The 23,471-nt window shown below is 43.2% G+C and overlaps 1 protein-coding gene across 2 annotated transcripts in view; it reads left to right on the plus strand.

The window, feature by feature from the left end:
- trappc11 (trafficking protein particle complex subunit 11) overlaps positions 1 to 17,490 on the plus strand; it is a 32,332-nt gene extending 14,842 nt beyond the window's left edge. For both annotated transcript variants that reach the window (XM_074674806.1, XM_074674805.1), the window contains exons 9-30: positions 141 to 274; positions 2,424 to 2,565; positions 3,015 to 3,108; positions 3,249 to 3,328; positions 5,212 to 5,290; positions 5,569 to 5,623; positions 7,330 to 7,475; positions 8,818 to 8,879; positions 9,145 to 9,277; positions 9,466 to 9,596; positions 11,377 to 11,502; positions 11,585 to 11,778; positions 11,873 to 12,021; positions 12,558 to 12,679; positions 12,786 to 12,905; positions 12,991 to 13,056; positions 13,151 to 13,307; positions 13,578 to 13,689; positions 16,404 to 16,495; positions 16,627 to 16,760; positions 16,903 to 17,070; positions 17,161 to 17,490. In XM_074674806.1, coding sequence (XP_074530907.1) covers positions 141 to 274; positions 2,424 to 2,565; positions 3,015 to 3,108; positions 3,249 to 3,328; positions 5,212 to 5,290; positions 5,569 to 5,623; positions 7,330 to 7,475; positions 8,818 to 8,879; positions 9,145 to 9,277; positions 9,466 to 9,596; positions 11,377 to 11,502; positions 11,585 to 11,778; positions 11,873 to 12,021; positions 12,558 to 12,679; positions 12,786 to 12,905; positions 12,991 to 13,056; positions 13,151 to 13,307; positions 13,578 to 13,689; positions 16,404 to 16,495; positions 16,627 to 16,760; positions 16,903 to 17,070; positions 17,161 to 17,205 — 2,541 coding nt within the window. In that variant the 3' untranslated portion in view covers positions 17,206 to 17,490. The remainder of the gene's footprint in view (positions 1 to 140; positions 275 to 2,423; positions 2,566 to 3,014; positions 3,109 to 3,248; positions 3,329 to 5,211; positions 5,291 to 5,568; positions 5,624 to 7,329; positions 7,476 to 8,817; positions 8,880 to 9,144; positions 9,278 to 9,465; positions 9,597 to 11,376; positions 11,503 to 11,584; positions 11,779 to 11,872; positions 12,022 to 12,557; positions 12,680 to 12,785; positions 12,906 to 12,990; positions 13,057 to 13,150; positions 13,308 to 13,577; positions 13,690 to 16,403; positions 16,496 to 16,626; positions 16,761 to 16,902; positions 17,071 to 17,160) is intronic.
- Positions 17,491 to 23,471: the final 5,981 nt, after the last annotated feature.

The following is a 23,471-nucleotide window of genomic DNA, read 5'->3' on the forward strand; positions in this document are numbered from 1 at the left end:
CCATAGAGTCTTGATCCAGAAAACCTGATTTCAGCTGGACAGCCGATGCCCACAGCAGAGCCTCCAGTTTCTGACCTGTTTCCACTCTTTTCATTCCTCACTGTCCTCATGATGTTTCTCTCCTTATGTTGTGTCTTCAGATCTGCCGTCTGTGTTTCCAGCACAACACTCCTCTAGACGCCATCGCTCAGTTCAGGAAGCACATTGACCTGTGTAAGAAGAAGATCGGCAGCGCTGAGCTGGCTTTCGAACACGCCGCATGGATGTCCAAACAGTGAGATCCACACTGTTTTAATGCTTATTTCATCTCCTTTTCCTAAGATCACGTCATGTTTTTATAGACACCGGTCTCACTGTAGATCTGTGAGGGTGTTTTCTTTTGAGTTTTAGCAGTTTTGGAAAAAACTAGATACACACAGCTGGGTGGCCCAAGAATACCTTCATATGTTACAGATATATAGTCAAAATATCATCCTTCATTCACTACTTTTAGAACTGTTGATCTAAATCTATAAGTTTGTTATGGAAAACTTATAGACTTAGATTATGTTTTACAGATTCACCCAAGTCAAAGGCAAAGTTTTAGTGAAAAACCAAGAGAAAGCAAATAGACAAACCAAAGAAGGGTCTAAGTGGACTACTTCAAACATATAAGATTACTCCAGTTAATCAGTATCTCAGTTACACTCCACCACTGGTGGACCATGTACACTTTTAAAGGTCCCATATCCTGCTCCTTTTCTGCAGTTTAATCTGGACCATCGATGTCTTCATGAAATGGTAGTACCATGTTTTGGTCCAAAAAGCCAATGAATCAAGCACAGCAGCATTGTTTCCAGGCTCTCATAGCCCCTCTGTTCAGAACGCTCTGATTTAGTGGGCGTGTCCTTCATATGTAAATGAGCCACCGCTGATACTGCCCCGCTCTTCAGCGTCACTGAGAGCGGCGCCACGAGCTCTGAGTGCACAATGTTTAGAAAACAGAGAAGCTTGTTTACCGTAACATTACAGGCTAAAACAACAGGCTAACTGCAGCTAAAGTTAGCATCCTGAAGCTAACACAGAGACGGGGGGACACTGAGGAAAAGCTCTTCCATCTGCTCCACAGCACACAGCATTTAAAATACTCACATTTCCAGGGTCCCAGGTTTGTTGGAGGATGGTTGGTAATGCACCTGGATTCAGGACCAGTCTATTGGCTAGCCCTCTGTTGGACTGTCCAAAGTTGGAAAAGCAGTCGACCGTGAAGTGACTAGCACACACATGCATGATACATGATATATTGTTTCATTGCCTTCATCTTGTTGTGCACATGCATAATAGTCACACCACAAGGTTATGCACTGAGGAAATCCACCTGGGGCTTAAAAATATATTTAAGCCTTTCATTTATGAAGTGAAGCCTGTCTACACCCAATCACATTCCTAATAGATCTAAATGAGCAGCCATTTATATGTTCTACCACATTACATGCAACAAGCTGAAGCACCTCCTTGACACTCTGTTGTCCCACCTGCTGTTTTGGCGCTGTGGCGTGAGTGGTCAAGCCGCTGTGAATGTGAGCAGAGCACAGCAGGGAAAATCGGACAATTTGCTTATAGTTCAAGTGACTTAAGGTGCTATATTTAACACTTTTAGGGGTTAAAGCTAGCGGCTTCCCGATCTGTGTGTTCAACTTTGTCTTCAGTTTGTTTTGGAGCTCTGATTTTTAATAGTCTGATAGCCCAATGTATTGTTATTTCACATCCCCCTTCCCATGCCCAATGATTTCAAGAGCTGCCATAAAACTTGAAACAGTTGTAGTTGAACACTTGAGTAAAGTACAGACACTTGATGGACAGAAGTGAAGAATTGAAGTCCATTTAGCTTGTTCCTGTCTGCCACTCATCTGGGCAAGTGAAGCTTGTTCAGTGCTAACACTAAACTGCTTCATAGCATATCTAAAAGATGTTATTGAAACAGTCAGTCTGTGTGTGTGCCTGAGTGTGTGCGTTTGTGTGGGGTTTACTTTGTGAAGCACTTTAGTGCAGCAGGTAAGTGAAAAATCTTTCACATGATGATGCAAGCATGAAATTTGGCACAGATGCTCTCTGAGAGATACTCTATTGAAATAAAATGTTAGACACCCCCAAATTTGAGATGGTGGCCATTTTTCAAGATGCCCACTATTTCCATTGAAGGCTTTGAACCATTCGAACGATTCTCTTGAAATTTGCAATTATCTGCTGCACAAGTTGTTTCTGTGTTGAAACACGTTCTGTGTTGAGGAAGTGTTTCTTGTTGTAGCGAGGTGCTCTGGTGGTTATGAGCTCCAGCTGCAGGGGTGGGAGCTGAAATGCATGTCACTGTCTGTCTGTAACCAGAGGAAATGAAGTCCAGGGCTATTTGTATCATGCCTCTGTCTGTCTCTGCTTCCTGTCAGGTTCCAGTCGTTTGGAGAGCTCTTCGATGAAGCCATAAAGTTGGGTCTGACAGCCATCCAGACACAGAATCCTGGTTTCTACTACCAGCAGGCAGCCTGTTACAGTCAGGACCGAAAACAACAAGCTCAGCAGCTTTGTCACGTGAGAGAGAGTGGATTCATACCAGAGCAGGGGTGTGAAAGTACATCAGCATTGGTTCATACGTTTAACCAAACAGTTCAGCAGACCCAAAGGAAATGTAACTCCAAGATCCTCATGTTGACCACAGGACAGGAGCACAACACACACACACACACACACACACACACACACACACACACACACACACACACACACACACACACACACACACACACACACACACACACACACACACACACACACACACACACACACACACACCTGAGAGTCACCACTCTCATAAAGAACAAACAGACTTTATGTTTGTTTTTCTCTTTATTGTTCCATAAATGGACCAGACCAGACTGAACTGAGCTTTGTGTACCATTACACCACTTTACTCAAAGTAATCAAAACTAATACATAAAAGACCAGTTCAGTGGTTTGATTTGTCTGGTTTGTTCTTCCAGGCTGGAGCCACTTATCCTTCTCCTGAACCCCTGGAGACTCAGAGTGGAGGACTGGACTTCTATGGTCAGAGACCCTGGAGACAAGGACAACAGAGTATGTTCCAACATGCTGTTTGATCTATTCGAAAGAGAAAAGAAAAAAAGAGACATTTCCTGAGCACAGCATCAAATATTCCACTTCAAAACAGTCCCCTTGTTTCATGAAGCTTGATTTTTATTGTGGTTTGTTTCCAGGCATTGATCCTCCAGATGCAGAGAAGGAAAAGAATGGAATTCTGGCTCTTCAGATTAAAGAGAGAGACGTACCTCATTCTGTAAGAGCCTGTACCAACAGACAAACAGATGCATACAATACACAGAAAGTTCTCACAGCGCTTCACTTCTTCCACGTTATGTTACAGCTTTATTCCAAAATGGAATAAATTCATTTTATCATCAAAACTCATCACACAACATCCCGTAATGACAATGTGTAATTTCTCTGACATTTTTGCAAATGGATTAAAACGAAACACAGAGACGTCACATGATTATCAGTATCCACAGCCTTTGCTCAGTCCTTTTTTGACCCAGCTTTGGCAGCAGGTACAGCCTCAGGTCTGTTTGAATATGAAGCCTCAAGCTTGGCTCACGTCTCTTTGGGCAGTGTGGTCCATTCCTCTGTGCAGCTCCTCTCAGCTCCATCAGGTTGGATGGGGAGAGTTGGTGCAAAGACATTTTCAGACTCTCCAGAGATGCTGAATCAGATTCAGGTCTGTTCTCTGGCCGGGCCCCTCAAGGACCTTCACAGGGTTGTCCTGAAGCCCCTTTGATATCTTGGCTGTGGTCTTAGGGCCTTTGTCTTGCTGAAAGATGAAACGTGGCCCCAGTCTGAGGTCCAAAGCCCTCTGGAGCAGGTTTTCATCCAGGATGTCTCTGTACATTGCTGCATTTATATTCCCCTCAATCCTGACTGGTCTCCCAGTTCCTGCTGCTGAAAGACATCCCCACAGCATGATGCTGACACCACCATGCTTCACTGTAGGGATGGTATAGTCCAGATGATGTGCAGTGCCTGGTTTCCTCCAGACATGACGCAAAGGAGTTCAATCTTTGTCCAATCAGAGCAGAGGATTTTCTTTCTCACGGTCTGAGAGTCCTTCAGGGCCTTTAGTCAAACTCCAGGGGGGCTACCATGAGCCTCTAAGAAGTGGCCTCCTCTGGCCTCTACCAAACAGGCCTGATTGGTGGATTGCTGCAGAGATGGTTGTCCTTCTGGAAGGTTCTCCTTTCTCCACAGAGGACCTCTGGAGCTCTGACTGAGTGACCATCAGGTTCTTGGTCTCCTCCCTGACTAAGGCCCTTCTACCCTGATGGCTCAGTTCAGGCAGGGGTCCAACTCTAGAACAGTCCTGGTGGTTCTGATCTTCTTCCATTTACAGATGATGGGGTCCACTGGGCTCATTGGGACATTCAAAGCAGCAGAAATGCTTCTGGACCCTTCCTCAGATTTGTGCCTGGAGACCATCCTGTCTCTGAGGTCTACAGACAGTTCCTTTGACTTCATGCTTGGTTTGTGCTCTGACATGCTCTGTCACCTGTGGGAACTAATATGGACAGGTGTGTGCCTTTCCACATCAGGTCCAATCAGCTGGATTAACCACAGGTTGACTCTAGTGAAGCTGTAGGAACATCTCATGGAGGATCAGAGGAAACAGGATGAACCTGAGCTCAGTTTGAGCTTCATGGTTAAAGGCTGTGAATACTGATGGACATGTCAGGTCTTAGTTTTTAATTTGAATACATTTGCAAAAGTTTCATGAACCACAGAGGAGTAACTGTGTAATAACTTACTGATGACTCTCAGGGAGTGGGTTCTGTGTTTGTTTGAACAAGTGATGAAAATGGAGCCAGTCTTCATGGGTCTATGTTTCTTTTAGTATTTGTTACAGACATGTCTGATGAGTAGGTTTTGACAGAACTTCTCTACTCACTGTCAATCCTGGTAAATCAGGGTTTCTTTGGAAACTTTTGAATGTCATGTAACAGTAAGTGTTTTTGTAAATAAAGCATCACCGTAGAAATGCCTCTGTTAGGGTTTTAAATCCTCCTCCCTCTGTGCAACATATTTCTGTCTGTTTCTCCATATGTTCCTCTAGCTTCATTCAGTTTGTGCTGTCTTCTTAAACCACCCCCTTCTCTGTTTCTGCTGCTACAGGAGCTGATCATAGCACTCCTCAGTAATGCAGTGGCACAGTTCAAGAAGTACAAGTGTCCTCGAATGAAGAGTCACCTCAGTGAGTGAAAGAGATCCTTTCAACTTTCTTTGGTGCATCAGAGTGAGACGAGCTTTTCGATATGAACCATAAAACACTTACAGACTTTGGATAACTGAGTGAAATATGAAAGTAGATGTTTTATTGTCTAAATCATAATCAAGACATCTCTCTTTAATCCTCCCAGTCTTGCCAAAAGGAACAGTTCTGTTGAAGTGGTTTCAGTTCCTTCTTGTTCTTTTCAGAGCTTTCCTCAGTTCTCTTTAGTGTTGGTCTCATTTCTGTTATCTCTGTTGTAGTGGTGCAGATGGGTGAGGAATACTACCATGCTAAAGACTACACCAAAGCCTTAAAGTAAGTAACACGTCCAACCTGTGAAGAGAAGTTCCACTCAGGGTCCATGGAGTTTGAACAGATCTTAAGGTGCAACTTGAGAAACCTCAAAGCTGCTGGAAGGAGTTTTCAACTGTTAGGACACAGACTTTGAACAATACTGACTTCTGCAGCACAATGCTGAGTAACCAGATCTCTGTGTATTTATTGTAATGCCAAAGTTAGATGGGTCAGTCAGTTGAGGCTGCTGAGCAGCAGTGACTGGGCAGAAGGGCCACTGCTTCAACTTAACAGGGAATAGATTTAGTAGCCCTCACTCATCAGTCCTGTGTGGAAGCTGGAGCAGATTTAGGCGGAGAAATAAGCTTATAGCAACACTCACCCCTAAATATTGATGGTTCATCAGGCCAAACCCACAGAATTTATTACATGGATCGATGCATTACTGAAAAAAAGACACTTCTCTGAGCTGGAGATCATCACCATAGCAACAGAGGTAGGGAGAAATGAAGCTGTGCTGTTTGTCAGTTTAAAAATGGAGTTAGAGAGAGTCAGAAAAAAACGTCTTCAAAGAGATCACTGCAGCTGTCAGCAGAGTCAATGTGACAAGCCAAACTACAGAGTTTAAACATTTAATTTAAACATCCTTCATTTACACTTCATTCAGTCATTCAGTCATGATAGCTAGCTCCTAGAAGCACCAGTATCATTATCTATTTCAGTTCAGGTTCAGAAACCTTGTAGAATCCATGTAGGCATCACACAGCTGTTTGTTCTGAAGGAGGAGAATGCCAGGTTTTATAAGTCAGCTAACTACAAGTTTCTCAAACATAATCCTGAGTTCTTCCAAACTTTTCAAATATCTTCAAATGACTACAGGTGAATTCATGTTATAAAAAGGCTTACATTTACCTTTGGACGCTTGATATGTGATGATGAGGCGATTATGAGGTCAAAAATTGCTAGAGATGGGGTTTTTAGGATTCTGTCAATACTGTCTGTCAATACCAAATTGAGTAGTGTTCATTTCAGTCCTCCTCTCATGATGTTATGGACAGATTCACTTTTTGTTTATTGCAAAATCTCAGGCCACAGAACAGTACTTCCTGTTTACAGCCCAAACTTCAAGTGTTACTATCTGTTCTACATGCTTTATTAGTACAGGCAGGCTAGCTGTGACTTAGTGTCAGGGCTGGATACCAGCTCCTACAAGTCATGTTCAACTCACTGACCCTGAACAGCTGTTGTTCAGCAGGGTGAGAGTGTGTACAGATTTGCTAAAGGTGAAGTCCCACAGGACCGCTGCGTGTGTGTAAATGTACCAACTGGGGATGAAACCAGCTGTGAAAAGAGTTTTGTGTCATCATAGAGACTAGGGAGGCAGTATGAGTCCAAGTTCAGTCCATTGAAGACTGTTCAGTCTGGTTTACTGTGAGGCTCTGAATGAAATATTTTCAGTAGGAGGAAAATTTCCCAAATTGTCTAAAATATGTGCAAACTTGACAGGAGCACAGAGAGTTTCTCTGCTGCATGGTTTGTGATGCCTTCATCAACCTGTGTGTGCTGTGGGAGTTTGTGATCTTTCAAATTGCTTTGTAAGGCTTAGTGAGCACAAACGCTGAGCATCTCTTTTGAGAACTAAGCCTTTAATGTAAAACTGGAAGAAGATAAGTTTGGCTTCAGTCTGTTTTTTTGCTGAATGTGTGAATCTGTGGTTTTGTTCCCAGGCTGCTTGACTATGTGATGTGTGACTATCGCACTGAGAGGTGGTGGGGCCTCCTGACGGCCATCCTGACCACAGCACTGCGTTGTGCTTATCTGATGGCCAGTGTTAAAGACTACACTATGTACTGCATGGAGCTGCTGGGCAGAGGTGAGTGAGGAGGCTCAGCTAAGACTCCGTCCGTGCACGTGAATATATTTTGGAACATTGGTCCCTCTCTCAGATTTGGCCTGATGTCCACACCGAACAGCTTTAGGTAACTGAAAACAGGTTTCTGAGAAGCGCCTACCAAGGTGGAGAGTTTCAACACTCTGTCTGTAGTCATAGAGACTTTGGTGGGCTCTGACATAATCAGAATCTGAATCAAGTTTTATCACCAAGTACATTTGCACAGACAAGGAATTTGACTTGGTGTGTTGGTGCTAACACTTCACAAGAAAATAATGAAAATTCAGATAGAATATAGAAAAAGTTAAGATACAAGAGATACAAATATGCATAAATATATAGAGAAGATAATAATAACAAAATTATATATATATATATATATATATATATATATATATATATATATATATATATATATATATATATATATATATATATGGGAAGATATACAGACATCTTGCCTGGACATGTGTCATCTTTAGTAAAACGAACAATAGAACACATGAGTAAGTAACTGATTAGACAGAAGTAGGACAAAACACAGCATGTGGGTCTATCATAATCTTTCTCCTCGGGTTTAGGAAAAGAGTGAAAGAGGACTGAGGTCCTGATGTCATGAAGGTGAGAAAAAAAACTATGGGAAGTAGGGCTGAACAATTTATCGTGTTCAGATCGAAATCGCAATTTTAGACAATGCAATTTTGAGATCGCCAAAGCAGCAATTTTTTGCAGCGCTCCTGACTGAGTCAGGATCTGCTGTGTAAAGTATTATACACATTCTGTTAAACAAATTTGTAGACAATCTATATGTTAAAAGTGCTGGTAAGCAGGTCAACAACACAAAGCCTCTGTTTAGGAGTAGAAATTGATGAAAACAGGTTATTTATCATCACTATTGATGATTAAAAAATCGTGAATTGCAATATCTGCCAGAAAAATTAGATCTTTTCCTAAATTCATTTATCCCTACATGTGAATATTCCAAAGCTTGATTTGAAGAAAATCGTGAATCGAATTGAAATCACAATATCTGCCAGAAAAATCGCTCTTAAATTCAATCTTTTCTTAAAATTGTTCAGCCCTAATGGGAAGGTTTATAGGGAAATGGATAGGGGGCGCTGATGAGCCCTTTTCTTTGACAGACACGAAAGCATTGTTGTTGAAGAGAATTTCACTTACTTCCAATGTGAAAGCAAACTGATGAGTTTTGGTGGGTGTTATGGCCTCAAGAGCAAATTACTCAGAATGAGAAATAAATAGGTAAATACCAAAGTTCCAAAAGTGGAACAATGAGTAATCATTACAGACTCATGTTGTCTTCCAGCTTCAACCATGAAAGAGGAACAGAAGTCCAGAATCGAGAAGAATCTCCTCAAAGTCCTGGCGGTGAGTGGGCCTCCCCCCAGCTGCTCACAGTGTTAACCACAGCAATCAGACACTCAGTAATTACAAGACAAATATACTACATGAGTTTGATAGTACTAATAATGACGGTAACAATAATAGTTCATTTTTTAAATTATTTTTATTAATCAAATCAAACATATCAAAACAAGTCACCTTTTTTCTTACATTTACAGTCCAGTCCTCTGTCATTATTTTCACTCAAGCGAACATTTACCCATACATTTACTGTGTCTCTGTTGTTCAGAATGAGGTCCCAGACGCTGAGCCCGACTGTGACACGTCCTCTGTCAGTGCAGCCAGGTCGCTGTGGAGTGATCGCACAGCTTTGGCCGGATCAAATGAGCTGACTGTAGAAGTTCAGGACTACATCCCTTTCAGTTAGTCATCCTGCACTTCTCAAACTTACCTCCATGTTCGTCATGTTCACAGAGAGAAAGACATATCACAAAACTCTGCATGACACACATTTGTAATAATCAAAGACAACAACATATCTGTTTGAAATGTGACTGCCGTTCTTAATATGAGCATGTGCTCATCTGTCTGTCTGTCTGTCTGTCTCCAGTCCAGTGTAAGGCCAGGTTCCAGGCCCCCAGCTTTCATGTAGACCAGCCAATCCAACTCCAGGTTTTTCTTCGAGCTGACTGCCCTCATCCAGTCTCTTTCAACAAGCTGGCTGTCAGCCTCAGTAACCAGGTACATTTGTGGGCTTTGAATTGGCACTGGAATAGATAAGAATAGAATAGAATAGAATAGAGTAGAATGTACTCAATCCCCAGAGGTAAATTCAGCGTCACAGCAGCAAAACAAGAAAGTGCAAAGTTCAGAATTCAATAATGCATAAATAGAATAATATAATAAGTGTCAACTAGAAAAGAAAATCCATCAGCTTGTCCGTCATTCCCCAGCCAGCCTCCACCTCCACAGGGTCCAGGACTGAGCTTCTTCAGCAGTCTGCTCAGTCTCTGTCTCCTGTATCTTGTCCACTCATAGCTGGTGAAATCCTTCAAATTTTGCATTAGTGTCTAGTGTTAGCTCTGTTAGCCATCTCTGTGAATAGCATGATGCTTCTCTACCCTCTGGTATTCCCTCTAGTCCTGGGTTAGCTCGGCTACCTTGTCCATCTTACTGGAGATAGATCTTACATTCCTCATTAGGATGGATGGAAGGACAGGTTGTCCTCACTTCCTTGTCCTCTGCTTGCAAGGGACATCGGGCCTAGCACTGGTTAGCATCAATTTCGTTGTACTTGTTGCAATGACAAATAAAGTTCTATTCTATTCTATTCTATTCTATTCTATTCTATATTTTACAGGCTGCTCACAGCTGATCTTGTGTGTAAACAATGTGACCATGGTTGCACGTAGGACACACATAGGAACAAAAACAGTAGAAACACCACTGCAAACCTAACCAGTTTGTTGTCAATGACCAATGCAAGAGCCATGAAAAGTGACTGCAGTCTCCAAATAAAAAGAAAGTTAAAAAGAACAACACAGAGAGCTGCTGCAACAAGCTACCACAGCAGCAGCGCTTAGCAACCGGATATAATATACTCAGGAACGATCACTAGATGATATTGGACAGAGATAAATACACACATTCTGCACACTTAGAATACCTTGAGGGTTTGCATTTCTCAAGCATTAGGGGCGCAAGAGAAAAGTATTTTGTGTGAGTCATTTGAAGTAGTACTTTTTTGGCCAGGCCTGAACATTATGTACAGTGGGGTGAGTTTTAGGGTGTGATTAATAGAATAGAATAGAACTTTATTGTCATTGTAACAAGTACAACAAAATTGAAGTCACAGCAGCAATCAAGAAAACAAAAGTAAGAAAGTGTATAGAAAGTGCAGAAAGGTCTATAAGAAAATAGATGCTGACAGCTTGTCCACCACTCTCCAGCCCAGCCAGTCTCCACCTCCACAGAGTCCAGGACTGAGCCTCCCCAGCAGTCTGTTCAGTCTCTGTCTCCTGTATCTTGTCCACTCATAGCTGGTGAAATCCTTCAGATTTTGCGTTAGTGTCTAGTGTAAGCTCTGTTAGCCATGTCTGTGAATAGCATGATGCTACTCTGACAAAGAGACTTCAGACTTCAAATTAAAGCTTCTTTAGAAAAAAAATGACAGATGCTTTCAGACTGTTCCTTGGTTCTCTGCCCCTTACACACTGGGCCCAGTGAAAACCCCAGATAAATGTCTTTCTCTGTTAAATCATTATGAATAAGACTACAAACTACAACCACTCAGGAATTGCTAAGAATAGTCACTGTGTGTTATTTTGTTTTTAGTCTCCAAGAAACTTTACCAGCCATGGCTGCTGTTGTTGTTGTTTTAAATCGTTAGATTATTTTTGGACTATTAAATAAACTTTACACCAAAAGAAAAAAAAATGGTATCCATTTGAAGTGATCAGATTTGTGTATGTGTTTCTGTATGTGTATGTGTATGTGTATGTGTATGTGTATGTGTATTTAGGAGTACAACCAGTGGTGTGTGGTGGACTCGTCAGGTCAGGAGAGTATGAGCCTGCTGCCAGGAAAAACCAAATGCTTCAACTTCAACTTTGTAGCAAAAACTGAAGATGTTGGCAAGAAGATAGAGGTGAGTAAGTGAGTGTGTGTGTTGCGCGTGTGTTTGTGTTCGCCTCTTTCTGATTGTCTTTTGCTTTGCACACGTTGTTTAGATGACGGGTATCGAGGTGATGCTGGGCAGTCACCGGGGCCGCTGTGTGTTTGTGAGCTGGAGAGGGGCAGGTGGGGATGCAGCCTCGACCCATGAAGCACTGCAGGCAAGCAGGTCGTCACGGCGATGGGGTCGGAGCATCGAGGCACGTCAGGAGCCAGACTGGGACAGCCTGACCGTGCAGCACAGCACCATGTGAGACAGCATGCTGTCTCAATCCCATCATCCCTGCTCAGATGTAATCCCACTGGTGTCTAAGAGTCAGGTTTCTGTTCTGCTCCCTGTGCAGGATCATTTCAAGAGTCCCAAAGATCACCGTACAGCTGAGCCACCAGCCCCCTGCTCTCCACAATGAAATGTACTGTATCAGTCTCACTGTCCAGTCACAAGAGGAAGGCGTGGCAAAGGATGTCAGACTGACAGCTGGACTCAAACCAGGTACTCAATAACATCCCACAAGTACTGTTCATTTCTTTACGAACCACAGATGGTTGCTTTTCTCTCTGTTCTTCACTGGGCTGGGCTGTCAAGTGAAGTTTGCTGTGTGAGTGACTTATTTACTTTGGATAACAAAGATAAAATAGCTTCTGACGACATGGCTGCGAGATCTTAAACTGAGAACTGAGTGAAACAGAAACCATGAGGATTCATGCCTGGAAGAACCAGGAGTGTCACCAGTCAAGTTTGTTGAGAAAGAGAAGGACATAGAGAGTGGGCAAAGTGCTACAGGGTGGGAATGAACCCAGACCGCCTGCTCCAAGGACTGAAGCTTCTGAACATGAGGTGACACTCAATCTCCATTTGATGGTTTGTCATGTCCAGCAATAAGTTTAGATGATGCTACACACCCAACACAGGTGGTGTGTACCTGTGGTACAGCCTCTAAAGCATGGCTCACACTGATCCTTCCCACAGATTCAGGATTGGCTTTCACTTCATTGAGTTTTTACCGTCCTCTCAATCACCCTGTCCAGGTCAAGACGCCAATCTGGGTCAGACCACTCATGTGAGCCTTGATGGCTCAAAGGTATGTGACGAGTCTGCCCCTGCCCTGCTCCCTGATGTCTCCCTTAAAGATCTGAAACCTGGGGAAAAGGTATAGACACAGATACACGCACGCACGCACACACATTCACAGTGAAATGTTTTAGACTGAGTTTCCTTCATAGATGATTGAATGCTTGTGTGGTGTGTGTGTATAGCTGGAGAGGTGTGTGTATGTGAAGTGTGAGTCGTGTGGACCGAGGGTCTTCCTGTTCCATGTGGCCTACAGCATCAACACCACAGTGGAAGGTCGACAGATCATCTGCAAATGTCACAAGGTAGAGATCATCCCCTGAGCATCAGACAAGTGTCCCACTGCTGGTGATTATGTTTGAGTATTAACTCTTCTTTGTGTTCCTCCAGGATGAGACAGTTACCATAGAAACTGTCATCCCATTTGATGTGTCTGTCAAGTTTGTGTCCACAAAGGTCAGAAAAGTTTTTCATCTGATGCTCACTTAAACTCAGCTGCCCCCCAACCCATTGACAGATCAGTGGTGTATATGTGTCTGTATGTTTTCAGTTTGAGTCGTTGGACCGGGTAGCGTTGGACATACCCTTCCTCTTGATGACAGACATCCTGTCCTCGTCTCCGTGGCCTCTGCAGCTGGTCTCTTCCTCTCTGCAGTTGCTCACTGTGACCAGCAACACACCTCAGCTCCAGTCCCAGCTCCAGGAAGGTACAGAAGATGTTTAAACTCTCAGAACAACTGGACACGTTCTCCGTTTTTACTGTGGGAAGGTCAGAAAGAGGAGTAACCCCCTTTCTTCTGTGTGTGTGTGTGTGTGTGTGTGTGTGTGTGTGTGTGTGTGTGTGTGTGTGTGTGTGTGTGTGTGTGTGTGTGTGTGTGTGTGTGTGTGTGTGTGTGTGTGCGTGCGTGTGTGCGTGCGTGCGCGTGCGTGCGTGCGTGCGTGCGTGCGTGCGTGCGTGCGTGTGTGCGTGTGCTCAGTGGTGCTGCAGACAGGCGAGTGTGCCAGTGAGTGTTTCTGTCTGCGATGTCCTCCACAGAAGAACTGCAACAGCACTGTGGCTACTGGACAGTATCTGATATCATGGAGGAGGTATGAGTGCAAACACAGACAGTATACACAGACATCTGAAGAAATGACAAGATGGTTTTTATTTATTTATTTAAGCCTTTCAATCCAAAAAGTCAAACTCAAGTATTCTATCAATTCAGTTCACTCAGAGTAAACTACACTCACTGGCCACTTTGTTAGGTCCACCTTGCTAGTACCAGGTTGGACCCCCTTTTGTCTTCAGAACTGCCTTAATCCTTGGTGGCATACATTCAACAAGGTACTGGAAACATCCCTCAGAGAGTTTGCTCCATATTGACAGCATCACACAGTAGCTGCAGATTTGTCGTCTGAACATCCATGATAAGAATCTCCCGTTCCACCACATCCCAAAGCTGCTCTATTGGATTGAGATCTGGGGACTGTGGAGGACATTTGAGTACAGGGAACTCATTGTCATGTTGAAGAAAGCAGTCTGAGATGATTCCAGCTTTATGACATGGAGCGTTATCCTGCTGGAAGTAGCCATCAGAAGATGGGTACACTGTGCTCATAAAGGGATGGACATGGTCAGCAACAATACTCAGGTAGGCTGTGGACTTTAAACCATGCTCAGTTGGTACTAAGGGGCCCAAAGTGAGCCAAGAAAATCTCCCCCACACCATTACACCAGCAGCAGCAGCCTGAACCGTTGATACAAGGCAGGATGGATCCATGCTTTCATGTCGATGAGGCCAAATTCTGACCCTACCATCTGAATGTGGAGCAGAAATCCAGACTCATCAGACCAGGCAACGTTTTTCCAATCCTCTATTGTCCAGTTTTGGTGTTGCTGTGTGACTTGTAGCCTCAGTTTCCTGTTCTCAGCTGACAGGAGGGTCACCCGGTGTGGTCTTCTGCTGCTGTAGCCCATCTGCCTGGATGTTGGACGTGTTGCGTGTTCAGAGATGCTCTTCTGCAGACCTCAGTTGTAACCAGTGGTTATTTGAGTTACTGTTGCCTTTCTATCAGCTCCAACCAGTCTGTCCATTCTCCTCTGACCTCTGGCATCAACAAGGCATTTTGTCCCACAGAACTGCTGCTCACTGGATATTTTCTCTTTTTGGGACCATTCTCTGTAAACCCTAGAGATGGTTGTGGGTTAAAATCCCAGTGGATCAGCAGTTTCTGAAATACTCAGACCAGCCCATGTGACACCAACAACCATGCCACGTTCAAAGTCCCTTAAATCACCTTTCTTCTCCATTCTGCAGCAGATCGTCTTGACCATGTCCACATTCCTAAATGCATTGAGTTGCTGCCATGTGATTGGCTGATTAGAAATGTGCATTAATGAGCAGTTGGACTGGTGTGCCTAATAAAGTGGCCGGTGAGTTTACATCATTGTTTATTTCTCTAAATGGAGTTGATTATGGTGTACAGTTAGTGAGAAAACTAAATCCATTGTCTCTTAAAGTCAAACCACAGAGAAAGAGTTGAATGTAGTAAACTGATGGACTCGCACTCTGATCAGATAATGAACTGAAACACCTGCACAGGTTTCCTGAGCCTTTAAACGGTCTCTTAGTCTGGTTCAGCCCTGTTTCCACCAAGCAGTTCAGTTCAGTTTGTCTTTGTACATTTTGTGGCGCTTCTTTTGACCAAAACTGGGACAGGTGCTCAAAATACCGACCGGCACCGTCCCAGTTTTTGGAACAGCACAACACTGCCATGGTTAAATCTCCAGTCCACTTCCTAAGTAGAACTTTCTGTTTGTTAAGAAAATGGCATCACCAAACAGCAGGAAACTGCTGTCCAAACAAGAAGTGGCCACAGCATTTCAGAAAAAATCTGGAGGCTGTTTTCAAAAGTTTCTGTTTTAGGTCAGTTAAAATGCCATTTAGGTGTAAAAGAGAGGTTGAAGCGGGAAAGGTTCCTGCTGAAGCAGCTGTCTGTCCACAGAGAGCTGGGCCCAAACAGATCACTAGAAAGAGGAAGCAGCAGGGAGATCCTCAGCCTGGAGAGGACTGTCAAGAAAAACCTGTTCAAGGACTTCACAAGGAGTGGACTGAGTCGGAGCATCAAGAGCCCCCACACACAGACGGATCAGACAGCTGTGCCAAACCACTCCTAAACCAGAGACCACATCAGAAGACTCTGACCTGGGCTCAGGAGTAAAAGAACTGGACTGTTGGACTAAAGTCCTCTTTCCAGACTAAAAGTCATTTTTCTTTACATCAGTGAATCAGGGACCCAGAGTCTGGAGGAAGGGGAGAGGACCAGAATCCAAGCTGCTTGAAGTCCAGAGGAAAGTCTCTACAGTCACTGATGGTCTAGGGAGGGGGGCAGGTCCTCTGCTGCTGTGGGTCATCTGAGTTTTCTGAAGTCTAGAGTCAACGCAGACTTTTAGCAGGAACCTTTGGAGCTCTTGAAGCTTCATCTGCTGACCAGCTTCATGGGGATGATTGTTTCATTCTCCATCAGGACCTGGCTCCTGCCCACAGCGCAAAAAGTAGACAAACCTGGTTCAATGGCCCTGATGTTGGAATCAGAGAATGTGAACAGTACTGTAAACTGTTGGCCATTATCATGACAACTAAAGAAATGCAGGCTGAGATGTTCCACTCTGTTCCACCTTCAGTTCCACCTTCTGAATGAAAACTTCTGAAATGAATGACTGTTTGATTCTCATTGCTTTGGAAACAGCTGTACACACTCACACTTTGATGAGGGATGTCAAAGCAGCCTCACTGTGTTTTTTGAATGTTGTCACACAGGAAGGCGTTGAGTGCAGACAGTCCCCTGATCCAAACTGCTGTCCCTCTACCTCACATCATCCTGGAGTCTGTCCCTCTGTACATCTACGCTGGTCAGTCCTTTCACATGAATCACACACTCACAACTCCTCCTCACAGCTGAGACTGGCTCTGCCATTGTTTCTGTCATTTACTCTGTGATGACCTGGAAATGTAGCAGCTGTGTGTGTTTATGCCCGTGCAGAGCTTCCGTCGTTTGGACGTGTCCGAGAGTCTCTGTCCGTTCGTTACCACATAGAGAACAGAACGGCTTTGGTTCAGGAGGTGGAGATGGCTGTGGAACCATCGGATGCCTTCATGTTCTCTGGACTCAAACAGGTCAACTTGAAATCAACTGATTTATTGTAATTATGGAATTGGTTGTAGCCTTGAGTAAGTTCGCACACACTTTGAATAAAAGCCCTGATGCTTTTTTAGAGTCCTTTCAGGAACAAAGGGATTTACTGTGTCCTTCCTGCAGGTGCGTCTCCGTATCCTCCCTGGCTCTGAGCAGCAGATGCTGTATAACTATTACCCGCTGATGGCAGGTTATCAGAGTCTACCACAGCTCAACATCAGCCTGCCACGCTGCCCCACCACCAACACACACTCACTGAGACGATTCCTCCCACAACGCATCTTTGTCAAGGTGACAGACACACTCTTTTCGTTACAGCCGGCTGTCTGTGTTCCCTCACTCTGTTGGCATTACGACATCTGGTTTCCTCTGTCCTTTCAGCCTCAGGGCCGTCAGCTGGATGAAGCTTCCATTGCTGCAGCTTGAAGAAAAAACATATTAACTGTAAATATGAGGACAGAGAAGAAGACGGCCACCTCGTGCAGGCTGGGTGGTGCTGGGTCTAAGATATTTGACTCCATTTCTTCCACACTGATTGGGAAAGAAATGAACTACTGGAAAACATCTGCTGATGAAACATCAGGACTTGATGAGCATGAATGAACTGACACAGTGAGAATCAGTGTGGCGTGAGCTCAGTGCAAATTTGAGTGTAATAAAAACTTGAATGCATGACATTTTAATTAAACTAGTGTGACTTAATATTTGTGTTTGTATTTTTCTGTGGCTCAGTAGAAACTTAACCTGTTTTATACAGCACACTTCATCTCTGTGTTTTAAAGACAAGCAGCATATTTATACGCCTAAAACCCAAAGGTTCTACACAAGTGTCTGAAATTCATCCTGTATTTGGCTTCAGCCTGCCGTGAGGAAACCAGTGGAACTGCTGCAGTCCAGTTTTTCAAAAATATTCATGTCCACTTCTTGTTTTTGTCCTCAACAGGGTCAGGAGATTGAATCTGTTCTAAAAACCAGGTTAAATCAGGGACAAACCACTCAAGTAATGGTACACAACATTTAACTAACATTCATTTGTAGTGATTCATCTTCAGACACAAAGCTAGAGTACATCAGGGATGTTACCTGAGGTCATCAGGTGTTTCAGGCCTCAGGGACATCAGACCACCTGGCCCAAGTGATCCAGCTGAGGCTGATCAGGCCTTGACCTGAAACAGTTTTAATTTTAGGGAGATTCAACCCAACCCAGAACCAACCGTTTTAAAGGCTATGGGCGTCGAGGTAGTGAACAGCTACAGATACAGAGAGACTGTCCTGCAGCCTCGGTATCCAACTTCCACTAAGCATGTGGACCTCCAGGCTTTCCTATGAAACTCGCTGAGCAGGCAGTCGTACTTCGTCCTCCTCCATACACTCTTTCCACGGCCCAGTGAGCTCCAGAATGATGATGTTCTTTGTTGCCGCTAACACCAGGATGATGTCAGGCCTGAGGGTGGTCTTAGCGTCGGGCTATGGAATTTGATTTGGCTGTAGATATCCACTGACAGCTGTCAGTCCTGTGCAGTGTTGAGGAGCCCTGATGTTGTTTGAGATGGTGGTGTTTGTTTCTCCTCAGTTCTGATGAAGGAGGCGGTTCTTTCCCTGGTTCAGACCTCCAGCAGCTCATGACCATGCTACATATGCACTCTGCAAGGGTCTTCAGCACCTGCTCATGTCACCAGTGGTATCGGCTGTCCCCTGGAGCTTTGGGGAAGCACCTCAGTATATACTCCAGTGTCCCCTTCCTCTGGCAGAGGCAGCATGCTGGTGTCCCAGCCCCGGCCATGCAGGTTGGATGGGTTGGGAAAGACATCGTCTTCTGCTCGGACTGGAGATCTTGTGTGGTTTGGTTCTGCCCGCCAGAGGTCAGAACGTGTGATCTTTCTCTTGACAACTTGCCTCTGTCTGGTCCAGGCACCTTGTTGTTTCACTCCCACTGCTCTGCTGGTCCTCTCGTCCTCTGCAGCTGCTCTCAACTCATGATAAAGAACTGAGAAAGATCTCAACCAAATACATACCTTCAACAAGTGGCTTCAATAACCGTTCTTTGTACCAATGTCTTTCTGATCCATGCACAGATCAGCCTGAACATTTTGAGCAGTCAGGATGATATAAAGTAACAAGGAGACAGCCCTCCCATCCCCCAGAGAAAACCCCAGCCCTTGGGTGATACACACAGGGCTTGACAGTAACACCGGCCAACTGGCCAAATGCTGGTGGATTTGGGCAGTGGCCGGTAACACCGTCGCTCCCACTGGCCACTTTGGTGGGTTGAATTTTATCTCAAACATGGAGCAGAGAGACAAGCAAAAAGATGACTCTGATGATGAAAGCTCTGAGGGAATTTCATTTACCTCTCCTTCATTGTCATTCTCATGAAAAAAAGAAATGATTTCTGATTACAATCTAATAAATATTTAAGCAGACAGTGTCTCTTGCTGAGTTTTTATCAGTTTAATTAATCCCCTTTAACCATTTTATGATTAGCAATAACAAACTACTATTATAATTACTGTGTCTAAATAGACTGCATATTCTCATATGAAAGGAGCATAATGTTACACACAACTTTATCTTTACTTTAATCTTTACCTGATAAAAGACCTGTGGATTTAAACACTGGTGTAGTCTTGTTTTGAGTGTGCATAAGGGTCATTTACATTTAAAAAGGTTGTAAATCTTTTTGAAGTAAGCTTTAGCATGTCATCATTGGCTTTAATCATATTGAACATAATTATCCAACAACAAATTGTGGCCAGTGTCAGGGAAATTTTTCCTGTTGCACTCAAAATAATTCTAAAGATTACAAAATAACAGTGTGATGAACCATTTCCTTTTATTCACATGCAGCATGGAGAGAAGACCTCTGCTAGGCGTTCTCTCCCAACAGAGATGTTGTCTTGGCTTTTATACAGTTTGAGCTGAGGTGATAAATATTCCACAGGACAGCTGCCTGCACCCTTGTCAATACACGACATTTGTTGAGATAGAGAAAAACACATGTCCAAACTTCAGTGGGGGTTTACACTTCCTCAAACTGACCCCCTATGGTTAAAGCTATCCCCCGTCTGCCTTATTGCCCCCAATATAAACCCCTTGGTCACTCAGTCAGACTTTCACATGGGGTAAATATACTAGTCAGGTTTTAACATGTGTTCAATTCTCACCCCAGTGAAAATACTGAGTGGCCAGTAACTCAGGGATACCACTAGCCACAGTGGCTGGTGAGCAAAAAAGTTCATGTCAAGCCCTGGATACACAAATAGGTAGGTATGAGTGCAAACACAGACATCTGAAGGAATTAGATATGGTTTTTATTGTTTATTTAAGCCTTTCAATCCAAAAAGTCAAACTCAGGTATTTTATCAATTCAGGTAACTCACAGTGAACCACACTCACCAGCCACTTTGTTAGGTCCACCTTGCTAGTACCAGGTTGGACCCCCTTTTGTCTTCAGAACTGCCTTAATCCTTGGTGACGTAGATTCAACAAGGTACTGGAAACATTCCTCAGAGAGTTTGCTCCATATTGACAGCATCACACAGTAGCTGCAGATTTGTCGTCTGAACATCCACGATGAGAATCTCCCGTTCCACCACATCCAGGGTCTCGGCAGGTTTCAAAAAGTCAAATTTAAGACTTTAAGGAGAATTGTGATTTTTGGACCACAGTTGTTCTTTTGGAGCCACCAGAAGCCAATCCAGTCCATAGTGTTCATTTTATTGAAATTAAAGGTTTGGTATGTATTTTCAAAACTCAAAAAGGTTCTCTTAATTCATGTATGTATACCGTAGGGGGGAGGCAGAGCTGAGTTTGGAGTGTCCCTCTTGCAGATGAGAAAACACTGGCACTGGACTCCAGATGGCTCGAGTTATGTCAAATTTATAGAGATATACTGCTTATTTAGTCTGAAATAATGAGAAAGTCAATGATGTGGTGCTGAAATCAAGAGGAAGAAACTAAAGAAACTGAGACTAGAGATCCAGAAACTGGCACAGGAGGTGAGTATTGCAGGGCACGCTGTAACCATATTTATGACTGAGTGCATTAATCCTTGTGACTTTTGTTCTCTCAACTCCAGGCTCAAGCTAAGGAAACTCAATCTTATTGCAAATAAACTGGAAAGCTAACAGGAAAATAATGGTGTCTTTTTTTCTTTCTTTTATAATGAATGTGGGGTAGTATACGGCTGATTTATAAAATCTAAATACACGGTGTACTACCAGTGCTAAACAAAATGTATGTACACAGAAAAAGTAACACACATGATCCAAAATTCTATGAACAAAGGGATAATTGTTAAAAATAAAGTCTGAATGATGTGGAACCCTTTAGATCCACATGGAAAGTCATCACTTTGTCTATTTTTAGGACCGCTAAAACAAAATGATCTTCTGTTGGTGTCATTGTAGTTCAAATGTTTAAGAGGTGCCATATATTTCTTTTCTCTCTTTTTTTTAATCATCTTATTCACATGCTATATGTTTTGGGTTTTTTAACATCTGTTTTGTATTGCAGGCTACCTGTGTAACGTTGTATGTTTTGTGTCTTTTTGAACCTTTCAGTGTTGGTGTTTTATTAATACGGAAAGGAAAGGAAACCATCTAGCTTCTTACTTTAATTGCACAAATATGTTGTCTTCTTATATGTGCCTTTTGTTTTTATGTAATCTGAGCAAATAAATAATACTCAAAGTCAACTGGCAAATGAAATGACCACAGTTATAATATTTGGATGTGGGATGATTAAATGAGGTCACATGTAGAAAAGCCATGAAAATGCTGTAAACCATACTAATCTCCAACAGTACTGACAGCAGAGCCACTTTAGGATTAATCTGATCCTGGTTGTTAGCCTGGTCTGGAGCAGGCTAGCTGCAGAGAATAAGTCACCATGGTTACTTGTCCAGGATAAACTTGGCCTGCTTTCGTGCAGCTGACTTGAGGCTAAGTTCACCCAGGATAACCAATATTTACCAGCTTAATCCCTTATCCTGGTTTTGTGAAAGACCCCTCTGATGTCCCTCTATATGCTGTTTATCATCCACCTGAGCCTGTTAACAGGGGTGAAGCTACAATTAGGCAACGCAGGCAGTTGCCTGGCATCTCTTTAAAACTGATTTATGAAGTTCTCTTCAACTGAAAGCATTTCTTTTTTCTAAATCTTACTTCACATGCTTCAAAATCCATCAAAGTCTTAATCTGTAATGATGGTTTTGGGTCCCCCCCCCCCCTTCTTATTCAATGGGCTATTCCATGTTACAACACATCTGAACATTTGATTCAGGAAGAAAGTGGTAAAAACACTTTTTTCCCCCACTTTTTTCTTATTTTCAACCAAGTGTGAAATAAAACCAATGTTGCTCTGAGATCTGAGATAAACATATCAGACTTTAGGATTTTAAGGACTTTATCTAGCCCAGGAAACAGGATCATTTTCTCTAAATCAAACTTTTTGAGTTGGTGATAAACATTATTGTATAAATCTCTTTTTTGGAAACATAACTCACTGGACAGGGGGTCAAATAAAAATACATTCACTTTAAAATAATAGTACCAAAAAGTATGGTAACTGTAAATATCACCTCTTTCAGTAGATTTTTTTCCAGTTTGATGTTGTACTTGATATTTACATATTTTTTCTTTACTAAATTATTTTTTCAATATTTACCTATTGTAATGTTTTTCACTTCATACTTTCTTGTTTGTTCCTGTTACTCTGTAAATTCCCCACTGTGGGACAAATAAGCTTCAATTGACCATAAAAGATTTCAAATCCAGGACAAAGTGGACTAAATCCTTGACTAAAGGCTTGACTACTGCAACGCACTCCTCATCGGGACTCCTAGCAAGGGCCTACAAAAACTCCAGTACATCCAAAACAGCGCCGCTAGGATCCTGATGAGGGTGCGGAAGTACGACCATATAACACCCATCCTTCACTCTCTCCACTGGCTTCCGGTCTCATTTAGGATTCAATACAAACTCTCCCTCCTAACCCACCACTGCATCCATGGAAACGCCCCCCCATACCTAAAAGAACTTCTCAAACCACAAACCTCATCACGCCTCCGCTCTGGTAACAACTACCTCCTTCTGCCCCCCAGGACTAAACTGTGTACAATGGGTGATCGGGCATTTAGCTCAGCCGCTCCTCGCTTGTGGAATGCCCTCCCTGAACACCTGAGGGCTCCACAAACAACAGACTCTTTTAAGAAGGGCCTAAAAACCTTTCTTTTTAAAAAAGCTTTCACTGAGGGCATTTAACCTCTTTGTAATCTTGTTGTTTTTAACCTTGTTTTATTGTCGCACTTTGAGATCGCTTTGATGAAAAGTGCTCTACAAATAAAATTTATTATTATTATTATTATTAAATGATGGATTCACTTTTTTCTAAATCAAACTAAAGTACAGAACTTGAGGAAATGCATTTAGTTGCGTTAAGTTACCATGTACAAGATTAGCACTGTCTCATGCCTTGATCCTGGGAAAGAGACAGTGGACCCAGGGAAGGCCAGTCTGGCTCTGAGGAAGTGGAGTTACAAGGATATGGAGGGCCCCATTGACTGGGTTTGCCTTGGGCCCCCAAACCACTAAATACGCCCCTGCCTTTTAAAGAACCAGACCAAAAAAGGGGAAAGGGGGGGGGGGGGGGGGGGGGGGGATAAATAGATAAAAATAATAAGGAACCAGACC

The sequence above is a fragment of the Halichoeres trimaculatus genome, unplaced genomic scaffold (assembly GCF_033239565.1).
Source record: "Halichoeres trimaculatus isolate MK-OKI-2021-1 unplaced genomic scaffold, fHalTri1.1 fHalTri1_scaffold_7, whole genome shotgun sequence".
In the NCBI taxonomy this organism is placed as follows: domain Eukaryota; kingdom Metazoa; phylum Chordata; class Actinopteri; order Labriformes; family Labridae; genus Halichoeres; species Halichoeres trimaculatus.